At 37.2% G+C, this 19,524-nt stretch overlaps 1 protein-coding gene across 5 annotated transcripts in view; it reads right to left on the reverse strand.

The window, feature by feature from the left end:
- Positions 1 to 19,524, reverse strand: part of LOC140481407 (GRIP and coiled-coil domain-containing protein 2) — a 68,574-nt gene that overhangs the window by 33,844 nt on the left and 15,206 nt on the right. For all 5 annotated transcript variants that reach the window (XM_072577550.1, XM_072577552.1, XM_072577553.1 and 2 more), the window contains 6 exons: positions 18,803 to 18,907; positions 15,062 to 17,551; positions 13,728 to 13,800; positions 6,754 to 6,854; positions 6,564 to 6,662; positions 5,093 to 5,212 (listed from right to left, as the gene is read on the reverse strand). In XM_072577550.1, the coding sequence (XP_072433651.1) occupies positions 5,093 to 5,212; positions 6,564 to 6,662; positions 6,754 to 6,854; positions 13,728 to 13,800; positions 15,062 to 17,551; positions 18,803 to 18,907 (2,988 nt within the window). The remainder of the gene's footprint in view (positions 1 to 5,092; positions 5,213 to 6,563; positions 6,663 to 6,753; positions 6,855 to 13,727; positions 13,801 to 15,061; positions 17,552 to 18,802; positions 18,908 to 19,524) is intronic.

Raw genomic sequence — 19,524 nt, forward strand, 5'->3', positions numbered from 1 at the left:
GTCGCCAGAGGCTGGAATTGAACCAGGGTCCTTGGCCCTGTGAGGCAGCAGTGCTAACCACTGAAGCACCAAACCACTCACTCGTGGTTACACAATTTCAGGAGACATTTGCTGCTGTTACAGCATTTATATACATTTTGAAAGAGACAACTCAAGTCACCTGTTAAAAAAACATGAAAATGGCATGTTCACTTAAAATGTGAATCATTTTGAGGTTACACAAAACATTTTTCTTTCTGAGTTGTACAAACAAATAATGTTAAAAGTCACTGCACTGTCTTATGGACAGAAGTAATTTCTTTGTGTGTTGTGTTATTTGGAGATGGTAGGGTATAATCAGAGCAATTCTGAATGAATCAAAACAAACTTAAAGCAACCAGCTATTTTTGTAAATAAAGGGCAACTTTCATTTTTTCCACAAGGAATTTGAATGCGCCCAAATATGTTGCTATTTATACACACTGTATATACAGCTGTTACCTGTTTTTAAAATGCTGAACAACATTAATTCCTCATAGATTACTTTCAAGTAAAACCATGAGTCAATTATATAAAGTAGAAAATGTATAAAAATGAACTAAACTTTCCATTTGTAAAGATTTGTTTAAATAGTCCACAGCATTAAATCACTGAATGTATCACTACCACTGTACTTATGTTCATAGCTGCAATGATTCCTGGTTATCATCCCTCAAGCCTGACTTTTACTATATCTACAGCAATGAGAGCATCATGCACAAAGTTAACAGTGAGATCTTTTGTGATTCCAATCATGACACCATAACCCTACATTTCCTCTCTCCAAAAATAGGCATGGGTGACCTGTCACCAAGACATTTGCACAAACATATGAACAAGGAACAAGAGTAGGCCATCCAGTCTTTCGAGACTGCTCCACCATTCAGTAAAATCATGATTGATCTGATTTTAAACTCAACATCTACATTCCAGATAATCTTTCATCCCCCTAGTAATCAAGAATCCACCTGTCTTCTATATAATTGAAGCATAACTTCTCTACTCTAGCATTCAATTCCCCTTGAATTGCACTTTATTAGCCTTCCTGATTACTTGCTGTACCTGCATTCTAATCTTCATGCACTAGGACACCCAGATATCTCAACATTCAATCACCACCTAGACAATTTGCAACTTTCTTACTCCTTTTGCCAAAGTGGTCAATTTCACATTTTTGACATTATATTCCATTGTCCAGATCTTTGCTCAATCTCTTACCCAATCTATATCTCTTTGTAGGCTTCTAATGTCCACTTCACAATTCACTTTCCTACTTAGCTCTGCATCATCAACAAATTTTGTTACCACACTTCCAACTCCTTCATCTAAACTGGAAATAGTTGAGGCCCCAAAACCAACCTTTGTGGTACACGACTTACAGCATCTTGCCAGTTTGTAAACTCCATTTACTCCTACCGTGCTTCCTGTTAATCAACCAATCTTCTATCCATGCCAATGTGTTAGCCGCAACACCATGAGTTTTTATTTTCCATAATAATGTGACATCTTATCAAATGCCCTCTCAAAATCTAAGTACAATACATCTAATGGCTCCCTTTATCTCAGCACAAGTTACTTCTTCAAAGAACTCCAATAAATTAGTTAAACATCATTTACCTTTGACCTTGCTGGTTCTGACTGTTCCTTGAACAAAAGTTTTTGAACCATTCCAAGGCCCCTGTTATAATAGCTTTAAAAATTGCTTCTAACATTTTCTCTTTGACAGATGTTTAACTAACTGGTCTGTAGCTTTCAGATTCTTCCTCTTTCACTTATAGAATAAAGGGGTTACATTAGCTATTTTTCAGTCTAAAGGAACCTCCCCTGAATACAATGAATTTTACAACATTAAACCAACACACTTAGCTGACTAGCTACTTCTTTCAAGATCCTAGGATGAAATCCACCAGGACCTGGTATTTGTCAACTCGCAGTTCCAAAATTTACTTGGTATTACTTCCCTGGCAATTGTGATTTTGAGTTTCTCCCTCCATTTCAATTCCTGATTTACAGCTGCTCCCAGGATGTTACTTGTATCTTCTCTCAGGAAGACCAAGGCAAGCTATCTGTTCAGTTTGTGCATCTCTTTAGTCTCCATTATTAATTCCACTATTTTCTATAGGATCTTTTGACCTGCCACCAACTTTATGCAATCATATATCTTTGCTTGATTTTGATCGTACCTTTTCCTTGTTTAATTAAGCATGGATAGCATGTTCACCATTTCTAACTTTTCTTAATTGTTGGAATGTATCTATTATACACTTTCAGGATATCCCTCTAAATATTTGGCACTGCATCCCTATTGACCTATCCCTTTACTTAAGTTGCCAGCTCATTTTAACTTGATCTGCTTTCATTCCCTCACAATTGTGCTGGTTTAAAATCAAGTAGTCGCCTTAGACCCACACTTCTCTAAACTGTACAGTTCAATCACGTTTGGGTTGCTGCTACCCAGGGTCCTTTCACAGAGGTCAGTAATTAATCTCATTGGTCAAAACAAGGTCTAGTACATCCTGCTCTCTGGTCGATGCGATAATATGCTGGTTTAATAAACTGTCCTGTAAACATCCACAAATTCCTTATCTCGTTAACTTTCTCCCCTACCTGATTTTTCCAGTCTATATTTATGTTAAAATCCCATATGATAACTGCAGTACTGACTCCCATCATTCGTTCTTTGATACTTGTCCTCCCATGTGGTTACTGACAGGGAGTCTCTAACAACTTCTACAATCCCCCCCCACCCCGTGCTAATAATTCCTCATCGCTAACTCGATGACTTTTACATCCTGGTTTTCCGAACTTAGGTAATCTCTCTCTTTCTCTATTCTGCTAAAATTATCTTTATTTGAACAGAGCCACTCCTCCAACCTTTGCTAGCTTCCTATCCATCCTGTCACATACTCTTTAGTTCCAATCCAGATGATCCCACAGCCACATCTCAGAAATGACACTAGATTGTGCTTATTTGTGTCAATTTGTACTACTGATCCATCAGTTTTGTCTTGTATGTTATGTGCATTCAAATATAACACATTAAGTTTTGTCATTTTTAAAAAATATTTTTATAATCTCTAGTCTTATCTGCTCTTAGATCTGTATTTTCTGTCCCTTCTGCAATTGTATGTCATTCCTCCTATAACTGCAGCAATGCCATTCAGGCTTTGTTCCCTCATCTTGCGACTTTAGTCAACATATCTACACATGGCCTCAAATAATTTGAGTATCCCAAGGCTCCATCCTCTCACCCCTCTTTCACCACAACTGTCCCTGAGCAAATATATCTAATGGGATTTTCTTGATATCTATGTATCTGCTATTAATACCAAACCTGAATTCCCCATACAACTCTTGACTGTTTTGTGTTGTCAGGTTACTTATCTAAATTAATTCATGAACAATTATAATTCTTCCCCAATTAATTTTGAGAAAACCAAAGCCATTTTGTTGATTTCCTTTAAAAGACTTGGAGCTCTCCAGTACTGAAAATGGACCATTGCTTTTGACTGGTGCGGGCTCAATCACCTAAGAATCCTAATCCTATTTTCCAGCATTTGGCCTATCTTCTTGTATACCTTGGCATCACAGTGTACATTTAAATACTTCGTAAATATTGAAAGTTTCTGCTTGTTTCACCCTAACTGATAGAGTTCCAGATTCCAACCTCCCTCAAATGAAAAACCATTTCCTCACACCCCTTCTAAATATTCTGCCTCTTCCCTCAAATTATATTCTCCCCGCCGATTGATTCCTCTGCCAAGGGGAACATGTTTCTTCCTGTCTAGCCTGTCTATGCCCTTCATAGTCCAGACTCCCCTTCTGGCTCTCCCATTCCAGGAAAACAACCCTAGCATATCCAATTCCTCTCATAGCTAAAACATTGGCAGAGCTAACATCCCAGTAAATCTCCTTTGCACCATCTCCAGTGCAATCACATCTGTCTATTGTGCAGAACTGCACACAATACTCCAGCTGTAGCCTAAGAAAACCTTTTACACAGTTCCAGCATAACCTCCCTGCTCTTAAACCCTACACCTCAGCTAATAAGCGAAAGTATCCCATATGATTTCTTAATTACTTTATCTATTTTACCTGCTACCTCAAGAGAACAGTGGATACTTGGTGCTTCCCAAGGTCCTATGTTCATCTTGTATTTCCTTGACAGTGGAGGTGCTCCTGAAAGAGTTTACTTAGTTTGTGTTTGGCTTTTCCATTGTTTTGGAGATCATATTGTGAGTAGGGAATGTAGTAGACTAGAATGAAAAGCTGCTACACCTGAAAGAACAGGAGGGGCTTTGGACAGTAAAGGGGGAGTGGTGAGTGGGCAAGTGTTACACCTTCTGTGATTGCATGGGAACTGCCACGGGGAACAATGAAATGTTAGGAGTGATGGAGGAGTGGATGAGGATGTTTCAGAAGGAATAGTCCCAGGAAAACCTTGACGGTATAGAGGAGGGAAATGTGTGTTTGGGATTGGCATCATATTGGAGGTGGCAGAGACTGGGTGGCCACTTTGTGAAACACCTCCACTCCATCCATAGGAATGACCCCAACCTTCCAATTACTTCAAATAGCTTTGACTACCATTCACAAAGGCCATTTATTTTCATTCATGCAAGATGTACTGCAACTGTTCTTACCTCAATAGATCACCACTAAAACCCAAATACAAGGTTTACATTATATACAGAATTAATTTCTCAAAATCTCCTCACTACATTGGCCTGCCAAGACGCAATCTCCAGAATACATCCAAAACTCGCTTCATCATTGTGAACGCAACTACAAACACTAAACAAAATCTCAAATATCCAATAAGCTTTTGGATACCTTCCTTAATCTATATTGCTATGCTCCCTCTGGTTTAATTTTCATTATTGTCTTTATTAAAGAGTTATTGAATTGCATACTATTAGCATTGGCACCACAATCTCAACATGGTCTTATTACAAGATTTTCACAGTAGCTCCTTAAACTTAGTAATTATGCAGTTTAAATAAATGAAGATGAATTGTGAATAAATAGAACAATATTGCTCAGTTGGCAGCAGCACAGGAAGACAGCTTGGTACCTGTTGAAGACAAGCATGCAAGTGTTGCGTAAGCTCTTCCACCTGACGTTCAGAGTTACTTGCTCGTGATTTTTCCATATCCAGTTCTTCTCCTTGTTTCTCATATTCTAGCAAAAGATTCTAAACCAAAGAAACATGATCTTAAATAAACTATAATATTGGAAGAAATTAAACATTACTCTGCCCCATAAACGCTTTTTCCCCCAATTTGTCTGCCATTTTATACAACTTATTGCTTAATAAGCTTTATTAACAAGTAGCTGAGTCATATAGATGAGGCAGAGTGAAGCTGGTTTCCTGTTGGGACAGTGGTAAAATGTCTCAGGACCCTGGAGTGGGAAAACAAATTCAAACAGGGAAAAAAAACAGGCATACATTCCAACTTTATTTCTTATTTCATTGGACATGCACTTGGACAAGGACAGAATCTGTTTGGCAATTACTGCCTTCACATAAGCTGCCACTCAAGGTTTAGACACAATTAGTAATTATACAGGTGGGGTACCAGCGACTAACTGCAACAGTTGGATTGTGGCCCAGTAAGGAGCCAATACTATCAAGGAAATTGGGGGAACAAGTGAAAACAGGGAAACGAAAATTGTAAATGCAATTTCCATTAAATGGAGAAGAGCAAAACAAAGCAGAACAAATGATCATTTGTGTTACCATTTGCAAACGCAATCATCAGGCTTCAATCCAATTCAGGGTAAAATTGAAATCAAGTTTTTTTTTGGAAACAACGTAAATATACTCAATTGATTGAACTAAATGAAACATCTCGAACGGGTGATGACTTTGTGCCCAGTGAGTCTTCCACATTGCTCAAATGAACATGATATTTACTCAATTATTAAATCTATCCACAAATGAGAAAAAAATTAAACTAGCCATTATTATAAGATTCCATATAGTGAATAATGTCTACCTGGCAATGATTACAAGTATAAATTTCATAGAGTGAGGAGGGGATCAAATCACCATCATCTGAGAGGTACTAACTGATGTGGATTCCAAATATGATTTGAATCTTGAAGAAGAATCTACCTGTATTAATTATCACAATGGAATTAGCAGGAACTTCTCCTATTTCAAATACAGGAGGGGGCATGGGATATTTAAAAAGGGAAAATGAAGTCAATTTTCAACATTACATAATTTATCTACATTAAAAAGCAATAGGAGCATCCCTCTCAGATATTCCTCATCCCAACTACTACCTGAGCTTTCTCTTTTTCAGTAAATTTCATAACCACCTCCAGAGTATTACTTATAGATTTCCTTCAGCTGTCATAAAGGCATCACATATGGAACTTTACAGACAGCTTTCTGATAAGTTAAATATATTGTATGGCTTTCTTTTACCTACTCTGAATAATATTTTCATAAAAAGGGAACACACAATTATAGAGAGGTCATACTTTCGCTGACCTTTTGTCATCTTTCACCGCCCAAATTTTATTTAATTATGTACCTTGTAGCTTTCTGCACCTTGCATAATATCTTTCATAGAAGACGACAATCTGTCTCGCTCAGACTTTATAATCTCCATCTCTTCTGTTAACTGTAGCACCTAAATGAAAATAAATATCCTTTATATAATGAGAACAATGTGCTGGCACTATTTTTAAATGGAAAGAGAAAACTCTCACTGGATACCTTACCTGTTTCTTGCTGGCATCGAGCTCCTTTTTAGCTTTCACCGCTACAGCTTTAATCTTGTTTATTCTGTTTTCCTTATCATTGTTTACTTTTTCTAGAGCAACTGTTTAAAATAAAAACATTACAAATAAGCCAACCACCAATTTTTCTTCCTATTCTATGTTTAAAAATTTTTATTTGAATATTACTTCCATGGCATTGCTCAGATTAAACACTGGTGGTGCCCAAGAACATCCACTTTGGTTCATACAGAGTGGTTATATAGAGGCAATGTAAAAAGAATGCAAAGTTAGATGCTTGGTAGAGGTTAGAATTCATTGCAATAGGTGAAGATATTACAATGTAAATATTTGAGATAAAAAGTAAACTTGAGGAAGTGAATAAATTAGTTTTTGGCCAGAGTTTTATCAGTTCTTTTTATTTATTCGTGGGATGAGGGCATCTCTGGCCGGGCCAGCATTTATTACCTATCCCTGATTGCCTAAAGGACAGTTTTTAAGAGTCAACCACATTGCTGTGGGTCTGGAGTCACATGTAGGCCAGACCAGGTAAGGATAGCAGTTTCCTTCCCCAAAGAACATTAGTGAATCAGATGGGGTTTTCCAACAGTCAACAACAACTTCATAGCCATCATTAGACTCTGAGTTCCAGATTTTTCTTTTTGTTATTTAATTCAAATTCCACCATCTACCATGGGCAGGATTCAAACCTGGGATCCCTGGGCCCAATATTTCAACTCCCCCTCCCAATCTGCCGAGGACATGGAGGTCCTGGGCCTCCTTTACTGCCGCTCCCTCACCACCAGACGCCTGGAGGAAGAACGCCTCATCTTCTGCCTCGGAACACTTCAACCCCAGGGCATCAATGTGGACTTCAACAGTTTCCTCATTTCCCCTTCCCCCACCTCACCCTAGTTCTAAACTTCCAGCTCAGCACTGTCCCCATGACTTGTCCGGACTTGTCCTACCTGCCTATCTCCTTTTCCACCTATCCACTCCACCCTCTCCTCCCTGACCTATCACCTTCATCCCCTCCCCCCTCACCCATTGTACTTTATGCTACTTTCTCCCCACCCCCACCCTCCTCTAGCTTATCTCTCCATGCTTCAGGTTCACTGCCTTTATTCCTGAAGGGCTTTTGCCTGAAACATCGATTTTGAAGCTCTTTGGATGCTGCCTGAACTGCTGTGCTCTTCCAGCACCACTAATCCAGAATACATATCTAGACTGTCGCACGAGGGAGTTTGTGAACAGTGAAACTGCTTGAATAAATATACGTGTAGTGAGGTCTCCATCTCAAATCTCTGGCCCAGAAAATTTGAGTTAAAATGCATACTCACTGATTAGGGACTTGTTTTATGAAGAGAGCAGTTTAGGCCCATACTCTCTAGAGTTTAGAAGAATGAGCAAAGATCTAATTCATGTATATAAGATGCTCAAGGGGATTGACAAAGTAGATGTAGGGAGGATGTTTCCTCTTGTGGGACAAATCTAGAATGAGATGTCATTGCTTTAGGATAAGGGTTAACAGATTTTAAAAACAGAGATAAAGAGAAATCACTTATTTCAAAGGGTTGTGAATCTGTGAAATTCATGACCCAAGAGTTAGTGGATGTTGAGACAGCAAGTAAATTTGAGGAAATAGGTAGATTTTTGAAGGGCTATGGGGAGTGGAATGGACAGTGGAGTTCAGGCCAGGACAAGATCAGCTATGAGTGTTTTGATTGATGGAGAAGGCTTGAGAGACTGAATTGCCATTATGTGCTTTATGTTGGGAAAAGGCTGACACAAAGGGTGGGAACAAACATTCAGACAGCTGCTCACAGTTGTAGCGAGATACAGGATCAGAATGGGGTTGGTTATGATCTATACGATACACTGTAGAGGTGAGTTAGAGAAATGGACTGGCAAAAATTGATCTGATTGAAAAAAACTGATCTACCTGTGAGGATAAGGGTGAAGACTGTTGAAGCCACAACTGAAATAGGTGGAATAGGTCAACCAGGACATTGAAATGGTTATTAACTGTAAGTATCTAAACGTCAAAGTAGATGATAAATTATATTGGAGGGAAGAGTATATAGATGCACTGACCAAAGGGCATACACATAATAATACTTCAGAATATTAAAAGGCTTTCCAACAGATCCAATAGTCAGAAAGCTCTTGTACTTGGTTGTCCTTTTGGGGATTTGTCAAGTACTGCTGTCTTAGGAATCAGATTCTTAACATCCTGAGGTTATTGAACCAAGTTGGAACAGTACATGATGAGCAGATCTTTCTTGAAGAAACCTGAACTTGAAGAAGTTTAATGAAAGCAAGAAAGCATAAGTGTCACAGGAGATGTGAATCACTCCTCATTTCATTATTATGTGAGATACATTAAGAGTGAAGGCTACTGTCCCTCAGATGCAGGATGAATTAGTTCCTGAACTTATTTGTCATTCTTTATAAGAATTTGTAATAGCATTTTGATGTACAGATGAAAATAGACATTCAGGTTGGTACTCACTGCTGATTATGTAAATGGCTTAGAATAGTTTTTGTTAAGTTTATATTGAAGTTAGACATCAGCTTGACAAACTGCAGCCAAAATACACCAAACAGTAAGCAAATTTCAGTGGAAATTCCTGCTCAATTTAAACTTAATAAAACCATAATAGTACAATTGTATCAACAAAATGATCAGAAACATCACATGCAAGCCTCATGAACAACACTGCAACTTTTTTTAAAACTTAGGATACAATTCCGGGACTAGTTGTTGGTTATCAAATTTCCTTTGTATTTTTAGAATATCACAAATTTGTAAAAGGAGAGAGGGTATTCAGTACAGCACGTATACTGCCACACTTATTATCATAAAGCAATTCTTCCTTGAGGCTTTTCCCTGCCAAGTTGATGCTTTTCAACTACTAAATACAATACAAAGTTCATTAAGAATTTCTATTCCTCCAAGGATGATTAATCTACACATCAACAAGCTCAGAAAACTCATCTTTTGATAGTGGTAAACTGCACCATATTGCTGATGAAATTCAGAACATTAAGAAACACTTTCTCTCTGCCCACTGTCCCATGCCACCAAATTGGTTAATTTGCCCTCTCTTCAAAGGGTTAAACAATTCTTTAAAAAGAGCCAGAACCAGGATTTTCCTTGGGCTACAGTGTGACAAAATTTGTCCATCAGTTTAAAAGAGAAGGATGAAAAACATTAACTACTTCCTTCATGAGAATGGGTGAGGGTGGGGTGGGACTATTCAGCCAAAGTTAGAGGATTGCTGACATTATGGAGGGTTAGAATAAATGACAGAGATGAGGCAAGACAGGAAATGGAGGAATGTGACATCAAAGATGTGAGTTTTTAAAAGTGATATTATTTAACTGACAGTCTGTGTTGGTCAGCAATCACAGGGGTAAATGGCTATACAATATTTGGCACAACACAGGACAAAGGCAATTCAAGACTGATGTGAATAAAATTAAAAAACCAAAGTAACATCAGATGCAGGGAGTAAGTACGTAACAAAATACGTCTTTTTCAATATGGCATGTGATGTTAGCCAAGTATCTGGCAGAACACTATCATTAATGGATCAAATGGTAATACAGCAGAGTTTTACAGCAGATCTGAGGCTGTTAGATTAGCTTTTGGCTTCAGTGCCAAAGGTTGACAACTTCCTACTAGAACGAGGATGAAGATTTTCAGTTCATTTCAGTCATCCTAGCAAAAACGTTTTTAGTTCACGGAGATTCCAAGCTGAGAGAGTTCTTCAAAATGTTAAAACCAAAAAGGCTTAGGCATTGAGAATCATGAAAAGTTCATACTAGCAGACTTGGAAAGTAACCATAAAACCATCTCAGCAGTTCAAGGGAGGAAAAAAAAGGGAACAATCAGTTAAGTAAAAAATAAAGGACTTGAGGTAAGAGTGATATTTCTCTAGATTTGAGTATCTGTGAAAAGACAGCATTGAGAAACAGGTTGTTTATTTTGCAGCTGTGTTAAGGTTTTTCTGTTTTATATTTAGCTTGTTTTTTTCCCTCAAAAAATCTATGTTGTTAAAGATCAGCTGCAACCTCATGTCAATAAGCTTCAGTAATTAATCACCATGGTAACTAATTGCAAAAATTGAAGATAGGATTTTAATACCTATTTTCACTGTTTTCAGGATCAGTTTTTCCAAGAAAAAACTACAATCAAAAGCCTCAATGAAACTCAAGCATACCTACTGTAATCAAACTAGAGTACATTTTACCAAGAAAAAGGGAGAACAAATCCAACATTGCACTCTCAATCATCAACAAAGTAGTTTGAGGTACTGTTGAAGTACTGTATTATCCAGAGCATTTACTAATAACCTACTCCCTGGGAGTTTTCATTTTGCACATGCAATGATGCTGCTCCTTTAACAAGGTTATGTCGTCCTTGGTGCTTTTTTCCAGAAGGTTTGTAAATATAGAGACTCCGGGAGGTCTAGGTTTGAAGGCTGTTAGGTTCAATTTGATTATAGCTAGCAGATACTGCCTCAGGAAAAAGGCTTTCAAGTTTTAAAAACAGCAATTTTACAATGAAAGGGGAGTGGCTAGTTCTCCCAGCTCAGCTTTTCTCTGGTTTGGTTTGAGCAAGCAGATTGGTGAAGCTGCTGGACCCAGAGAAACAGGTCCATGATGATCCTCCCTCTCTTCGACGGTTGGATATTTCCTTTTTTTTTGCAAAAGGGTGTTTATAGGAATTGTTGCTAGTATTTGGAACAGCATGATTAAGTTGGGATAATCTGTTGGGTTTTCAGATAGGTTATTATTCTACATTCTGTTCTCAATGTTTTGTGTTTCATTCAGTAATCGTGTAAATAAATTATGTTTTGTTTAAAACTAAGTAGCTGGGCGAGCTGCATCTCTCCTGGAATATTCACTTTACACCTACTTAAAACAACTAGCAAAGTTAGGGTCTGGCCTACTTTCTTAAAATGTTTTGAGGGGTCTGGCCTGGTCCATAAAAATCATCACTCAGTTCCAAACTTCATTACAGCTTCGATTAAACAAGGAAAAAGGATCTGAATTCTGGAGACGAGACAAGAGTGCCTATCCTTTAAATTAAGGCAATACTTAACCAAGTGTGGCCTCAAGGTGACCGAGTAAAATTGAAGTCCACTGGAATCAGTGCAACTTGACAGACTGAAAGCATACAGAGCATAAAGGACCATGTCTGGAACTATCAAATGTCAGCTCAGGGAAGTTTCCTAAATCCAATGCCTTCTGTTGCTGCAATGACCTTCCATCCTTCCTAATATCTAACTGGAGATGTTAACTGATGACTACACCATTTTCAGTTCCATTTGTAAGCCTGAAGAAAATCAGTTTTCTGTAGACAGCAAAATGGGGACAAAATTCACTTGGGCTGATAATATTTGCAGCACTCAAATATCAGACAATGATGGCTTCTAACAGGGAAGTCATATCATCTCCTAGTGGCATTCAATTATCATTGTTAAATCTTACACCATCAACAACCAAAAGGTCACAATTAGCCTAAAGTTTAACTGCACTACCACATTAATCTTATAACCACAAGGAGGAAGTCAGAGGTTCTCTAATATGTGGCCGGTAACTGATCTCCTGATATTCTAACACTTTTCCATCAACTCAGATACAAATCAGCAATATGATGAAATGCCCTCCTCATGCCTGATTGAGTTCAACTGCAACAGCAATCAAATGGTTTGAACACCAGTTAGCCTCCGTGGTTGGCACAGAATCTATCAGCTAAACATTCATGTCCTCCACCAATGACATACAGCACCCGTGGCATGTACCATTTACACGATACACAACAGCAATTCTTCTTGAACAGAACTTTCTAAACCCACTGTATTCAGAAGAACAAAGGCATCAAAGTACCCTTAAGTTCCCCTTAGAGTCTCACATGTCATCCTGACTGGGAAACTTATCACCATTCATTCATTCATTATTGATCCTATGACAATCTCGAATTCTCCACTGAACAGTACAGTGTACCTACATCCCACAGACTGGAGGTGTTCAAGAAGGCAGCTCACCAGCACCTGGTCAAAACCAATTAAGGTCAACTATAAATATTGCCTTTGTCGTAACATCTACATACCACAGAAATGAAAAATTATGGGCTGAAGAAAGAATGGATGAAATATGAGAGAAGAAATTAATCCTTTTGAAAGCAACATGATAAGAGGTTTAAAGTACTTTTACTACAGTTATCTGGAACAGGAAAATTATGCTTAATGTGGAACTTGCCAAAAAAACAGATTGCTTAAGAGTTAGGCTTTAAAAATGATTTTCTGACACATGCACTATCAGTTTTATAAAGTTGTTGATCAGTCACAAGTGAGTGAAATCCTATTGCGTGACTTAACTATTATTAGACAACAGACCTAGTATCTTCCCAGTTTGAGTCTCACTAGACAAAATCACTCAGCCACTGGTGAAGTCAAATACTGAAGCTCAGCATTAAAACTGTAACGTTACTTTATAAAAGTCAATCTTGCTTCAAAAGGGGAAAAAAATCCCTAACTAAATGAAGTGTCACAACTAAAAGATAAGCATTAAACTAAAGGACTTACATCATTTAAATGGAACAAAGCATACCAAGTTGCTAAATACTGCATTTTACTTAATTATGAAAAGTCCTTAAATTATCAAAGAGTTTTATTCAAACTAAAATACATTAATGTATATACACATAAAATGATAAAATAATACTGCCTTAATAATATTGGGTATATTCATTGTTGACTGTGATTCAGTAGTAGCAGCTTGTCACAAATTAATGTCACAGAGCCAAATTAGAGAACAAACTGCCAGAGGCCAACTTCGCTATCAATGTAAAACAATCTATTAAGAATACTTCTGGAAAAAAGTTGTTCTACTCCCATATGATACAATAGTGAATAATTATACTTTAAATTTCAATGAAAGCGACGATAACCAAAAGTAAACCATACCCATTTTGTTATTCAGTTCCACAATTGTGCTTTGTAAAATGTTCTCTTCATTGGATGTTTTCTGCATCAAATCCTGCATTTAATTCAAGGAAAGGAGAAAGTGAGGATTGCAGATGCTGAAGATCAGAGCTGAAAAATGTGTTGCTGGAAAAGCGCAGCAGGTCAGGCAGCATCCATGGAGCAGGAGAATCGACATTTCGGGCATAAGCCTTCCTGAAGAAGGGCTTATGCCTGAAACGTTGATTCTCCTGCTCCTTGGATGCTGCCTGACCTGCTGCACTTTTCCAGCAACACATTTTTCAGCTTTAATTCAAGGAAATAAAGGTTATCACCATCTTTGTGTGTTTCATGTTTTATTCTGGATTATTTTAATGTATTGTTTACATTATGAAGTTCCTTGAAACAGGAAACAAAATCCCAGTATCCTTTACAATAAAACTGCAAGGATCCAAGTAAAAAGTTAAAAATTAAAAATAAAAATAACTGCTTATGTTTTTTCCAAATATGAAAAATTAAAACTGATCATTCGTATTTAAACCAATAAGTGAGTTGAAGACAAACAAATAATAAATTGCAGTAAATTCAACTTCTTAATCCAGTACAGCTCTTAAAAATATTAATTCATTTACAAATTTGTAAAACTTTTGTCTGGTTATTACAATCAATTTGTTCCTGTCTAATTCAGTGCTCATATTAAAGTTTCTCAACAAGCTGCATCTTTCCTCTTTGGAGGGATTAAACTCTTTGATATAATTGTGATAAGCAAACTGGTGGCAGGGGTAAGTGGAGACTTGGGCCTAGCATAAAAACTCTCAGAACAATAGAAACTGACATTGAGCAACAAAAGAGTTTTGAATCTAAAATTAATCATTGAAGAGCTGTTAAATTTCTTTCACCTTGAAACTTTAGAAAGAACACAGAAAAAAAATGAACATTCATTCCAAGTCAATTTGGCTATTGTACAGAAAGATGGTTTCCTAACGTTACTTTCAAAGCAGATTTTCAGGTCTACAAAGTTTATGCAAAGAAAATAAATGAGATGATATTGAGAAATTAAACAAATGTCATCTACTTGCATCATGGTCGTCAGTATAATAATAGATAAACAAGGGGGAGATATCTTGAGACATCAGTGAATACATGATATCTCACTGAGAACTAGAAGTGAATGTAAGAAAAAATTTTCAACACACTTCCTGAAAGCTCAGCTTAAACACAGATTCACAGGAAACAGAAATAATTTAAATCTATTTAGCCTACAATGCACCATTCAGGCCCTGCAATTGTACATGTTAATCTCATTTAATAAATTTACATTTTCAATTAATGGTTACCTTCAATTTTTGAAGCTCCTCTTTAAACTTTGATAGCTCAGACTCTTTTTCATTCAGCTGGCACTTTAATTGTTCCTCTTTCTCTTCTGTTGTTTCTTTTTCAGTTTTCTCATTTTGCTCTTGCTTTTCTGTCTTCAGATTGTCAAGCTTCTCTGTAACATTCTGAATTTGAACAAGCAGGTCTTCATTTTCCTGAGTGATTTTTTCACTTAGGTTCTGCAACTCTAACAAATCCTTTTGCAATCCTTCCTTGTCAAACTGTGCTTCATCTAGATGCCTCTGCAAAAGAGTTCTCTCTTTTTGAAGGTCATCTATTAAAGAACTGAGCTCAGCCTGTTGATCTCTATTTGCATTAGACTGCAATTCCAATTCTTGTTGCAATTGTTGTATGCGTTCATTGCACTGTAATGTCACAGACTGCTTTTCCTCTCTGAATTTTGTTATAGTTTCCTTCAGTAATTGCAATGCCTCAAGTACATCTAACTCAGGAACATCATTTGTAAAACTGAAGATTTCCTGTTCCAGAATGCTACTTATTGCAAGTCTAACATCATTAATCTTCTGTTTTTCAATTCCCGCTGCTAGTTGGAGACTGTCTCTTTCCTGAATCTGAATCTGTAACTGTTTACTGAGATCTTGAAGTTTTTCTTCATTTGCTCCCAAATTTTCATTCTGTAAACAGGCCATTGCTGTTTCTTTTTGTAAAGCTTCCTTTTCTTTTTCTAATTTTGCAATAAAGCCTTCCAGATTTTTTGTTTGAGTGTCTAAATGTTCTTTCTCAGTTATAATAGCTCTTAGTCTATTTTCCATTTCACTTAGTTTTTGACAAGTAGACTCCTTCTCCAAAACTGCTGTTAGCATTTGATGTGCAATTTCATCCAATCTTTGCTTCAACTCACATTTGTCCTTATCAAGTACTTGTATTTGCTGCTCAAGTTCTGCACATTTACCTTCCTCTATCACAAGAGATTGTTTCAGACTATCTATTGATCCTTCAGAATCATTCACTACTGAGACCAGTTCCTCTTTCTCTCGGATTAAAGTGCCCACTTGTTCTTGCAAGTCATTTAAGTTTCCCTCCTTCTTCTGCATTGATGACACCAATTCTTGATTCATCTCTTGCAAATTGCTGACAGTTTGCTTCAGTTCTTTAGCTTCCTCATCTTCAGCCTGCAGCTTATTGATCGTTTCCAGAAGAGAATCTTTTTCATTAAAAACTTTTCTGAGTTTCTGCTGTAGGTCATGAATTTCATCAGATTGTTGCTGCTTCATAACTTCAAACTCATAACTGATCTTTGAAGCAGATTCTCCTAATTCAGTCTGTAAGCTCTCCATGGTTTTACGCAAATTTTCATATTGAAGTACTATCTCTTCTTTCTCCTCCAATAATGTTTGGCATTGCTTCTTCAGATTATCTATTTCAAGAAGGGATTGCAATTTCTCTTTTTCAGCAGCAGCATTTAAAGTTTGCTCAAGCGCTGAAATCTCTTTTTTATTTTGTTGTGTTGTGATTTGCATTTCATAGGAATGCTGGGCTACCGCCATTTCACAACGGTCATTAATAGACTGAAGTTCATCTGTCAGCTTTGCAACCGCATTCATATACTCTTCCTTGGATAATTGAAGTTCATTTATCTTAAACTCCCAGTCCTCTCGCTCATGGAAGAACTCTTCTTTTGTGTGGTATAGTTCTAATTCCAGCTTTTCTTTTTCATCTTTCATATACAGAAGTTTATCCTGGAACAAACTTTCCTGCAATTCCAGTTTTTTCACATAGTTCTCTAGATGCTTCATCTGCTCATTTGATTCAATAGTAGCTTCACTGGGGATTTCTTTTGGGACCTTAGTTTGCTCTTCTGTCATTTTTCTTAACTCTTCCTTCAATTCATTCAACTGACATTCATAGTTGGTCTTATTAGTGATCTGTTCATTCTCAAGACTTTTCTCTTTTATTGAATGTTTTTCTGTTAAATCTTGTTCCAGCACCTGAATTTCCTTCTCATGTGTTTTGATTGCAGATTCCAACTGTTTATTCAATGTTGTCACTTCCTCATGATGGGAGATTTCCATTATTTCAAGCTCTTTCTGGAGGTCTTTCATTTTACTTTCCATTTTTGCAACAGTATCCCTATGACTTTCGTGTAGCTTTCTAATTTCTTCCTCCTGCTTCTCAACACCAGCTTCTACCTGTTGTTTCAATTGTGATATCTGATCCTCATAGGCAATTTTAACTCTGTTTAATTCTTCTTCCAATCTTTCTGCTTCAGTTTGCCGAACTGAGAAGATTTCAAGCTGCTGCTCTAGTTTTCCAATGTGGATACTGTGTTTCTGATTTGATGCTTGAAATTCATTTTCCAAACTGGTGACTTCCTTTGTGTGTTTAGCTCGAACATCTTCCAATTCCCCATTCAAAGCTTCAATTTTGCTTAAATGCTGGTTTTTTAACGACTTCATCTCCTCCTGGAATTCTATTTCTCTTGACCGTGCATCCTTAGAAGTAAAAAAAAATTTACAAATGCTCTGTTTACCTCAAAAAGAGTTGCACCAATGTTAATAAAAACAGGTTACAAATGTAGATGGTGAACCTTAGCAAGACTAAAGCAGCCTTTTTAAAAAATATTACAGGGAAGCTACAATGATCCTCGCTAGATTGGAGCTTCCTAATATAGATACAAGCTTCAACACATCGGTAACAATTGTAGACTTCTGAATGCAGTCAATCAGAAGCATAAAAGTTTTGGTATTTAACGCAAATAAAATGTAAAGATTTCTCCCTTAAGGCAAAATAAATCTTCATGTCTCTGAAGTTTTGGAGATGGGACTCATATCCATAGATGTCTGGTCAGGATCCTGCAGAATAACTTTTTTAAAATTCATTTAAGGGATGTGAGCATCATGGGCTGGACCAGCATTTATTGCCCTTGGCCTAGTTTCCTTTGGAAAGTGATGATGAGCTGCCTTTTTGAACTGTTTTGGTCTATTTGCTATACGTACACATAACAATACCATCAGGGAGGGAGTTTTCAGATTTTGACCCAATGACATTGAAATACATCTCAGTTCCTGCAAAGTCAGAATGGTTATGGGCTTGGAGGGGAACCTGCAAGTGAAGGTGTTCCCATATATCAGCTGTCTTTGTTTTCTGGATGAAAGTGGACATTATTTGGAAGGTGGTCTCTAAGGAGCTTTGATGAATATCTGCAGTGCATCTTGCAGATGGCGGACACTGACTTTTTAAGTTTAAACTTCCAGTAGTTTCATTTCCTGCAGCCCAGAACATTTCACAACCCTGAGAAGGCAGAGACTTAGATTAGATACAAGGGATTACTGGCCTACTTACCTTGGAAATGTTAGATTAATACCTGGTGATACAGTTAGATCATTTCACAGCTGACCCATTTCCCCCAAGCTTAAGCACCAATGATCACTCCACCTCCTGACCTAACGATGTACCAGCCCATAGAACATGCAACAGCCCCTCAACCATCTGACTGCCCCAACCTGATTTGTTGTTTGACCACCAGTTAACTATGCAACACTGATAGTTTGAAGCATAAAGTGACCAGTAAATGAATGGTAGGTTAAGAGGAAGAGGGGACACTGACAAGGCAGGGTTCCCTGTACCGCACACTTGCAATGCCATTAAAAATGGGCAACTAAAATATTGATCAAAAAGCAGATTATAGGACAGGGGTGGGGAGGACCTGGTGCAGATTTATTTTAAATCAAGTTAGTCACTACCTTCAACTCTTCTTTATTTTTTTCAAGCTCCTTTCTAAGAGAAAGTGCACTTTGTTGAGCTTCTGCTTTTTCCAATAGTACTGAATCCAGCCTGGTTGTCAGTTCCTAGTCAAATAAGCAGAATAGTACAAATTACATTAAGGGGTCAAATTAATTTTGAACTCGTTATAAAATGTCATAAAGATTCTGGTCTGTTATTGTGTTCATGTAAACTTAAGTAATTTACTATCCACATACAATGTTTGTACATAGTTACTTTACACCTTCAAAAAAAACAACATATGATCAACAATTGGTTGTATTTCAATTTCATTACTCAAATTTTCTTCCGTTCAAAATATCCTGTATACAAGCAAAAAATATATTTGAGTGCCATGCAAATAGTAACATTAAACTCATCCAACTATGATAGTGGGACAAATTTTGGACACCAACGTACAATGAAAATGCATGGCAGGACACTGCTAAAATCATGATACACAGACCTATGTGGAAGTTGTCTGGGAAATTCCCCTAGACACTCTGCAAATGTTCCCAGATTTGAAGTCCTAGACTTTGTACAATAACCCAGAAAATGTTACAATGGATTACAATCCAATGTAATAGCTGGACAACTAAATAATTATCAACTATCATTCTGTTTGCGTTCAGGAGGCCAAGAAAATATTTGCACAATTGTGCACTCACTCCTGCAGTTATGCTAGCTTTTGTCAAGCAAATGA

Source organism: Chiloscyllium punctatum, chromosome 9 (genome assembly GCF_047496795.1).
Source record: "Chiloscyllium punctatum isolate Juve2018m chromosome 9, sChiPun1.3, whole genome shotgun sequence".
Lineage (NCBI taxonomy): Eukaryota > Metazoa > Chordata > Chondrichthyes > Orectolobiformes > Hemiscylliidae > Chiloscyllium > Chiloscyllium punctatum.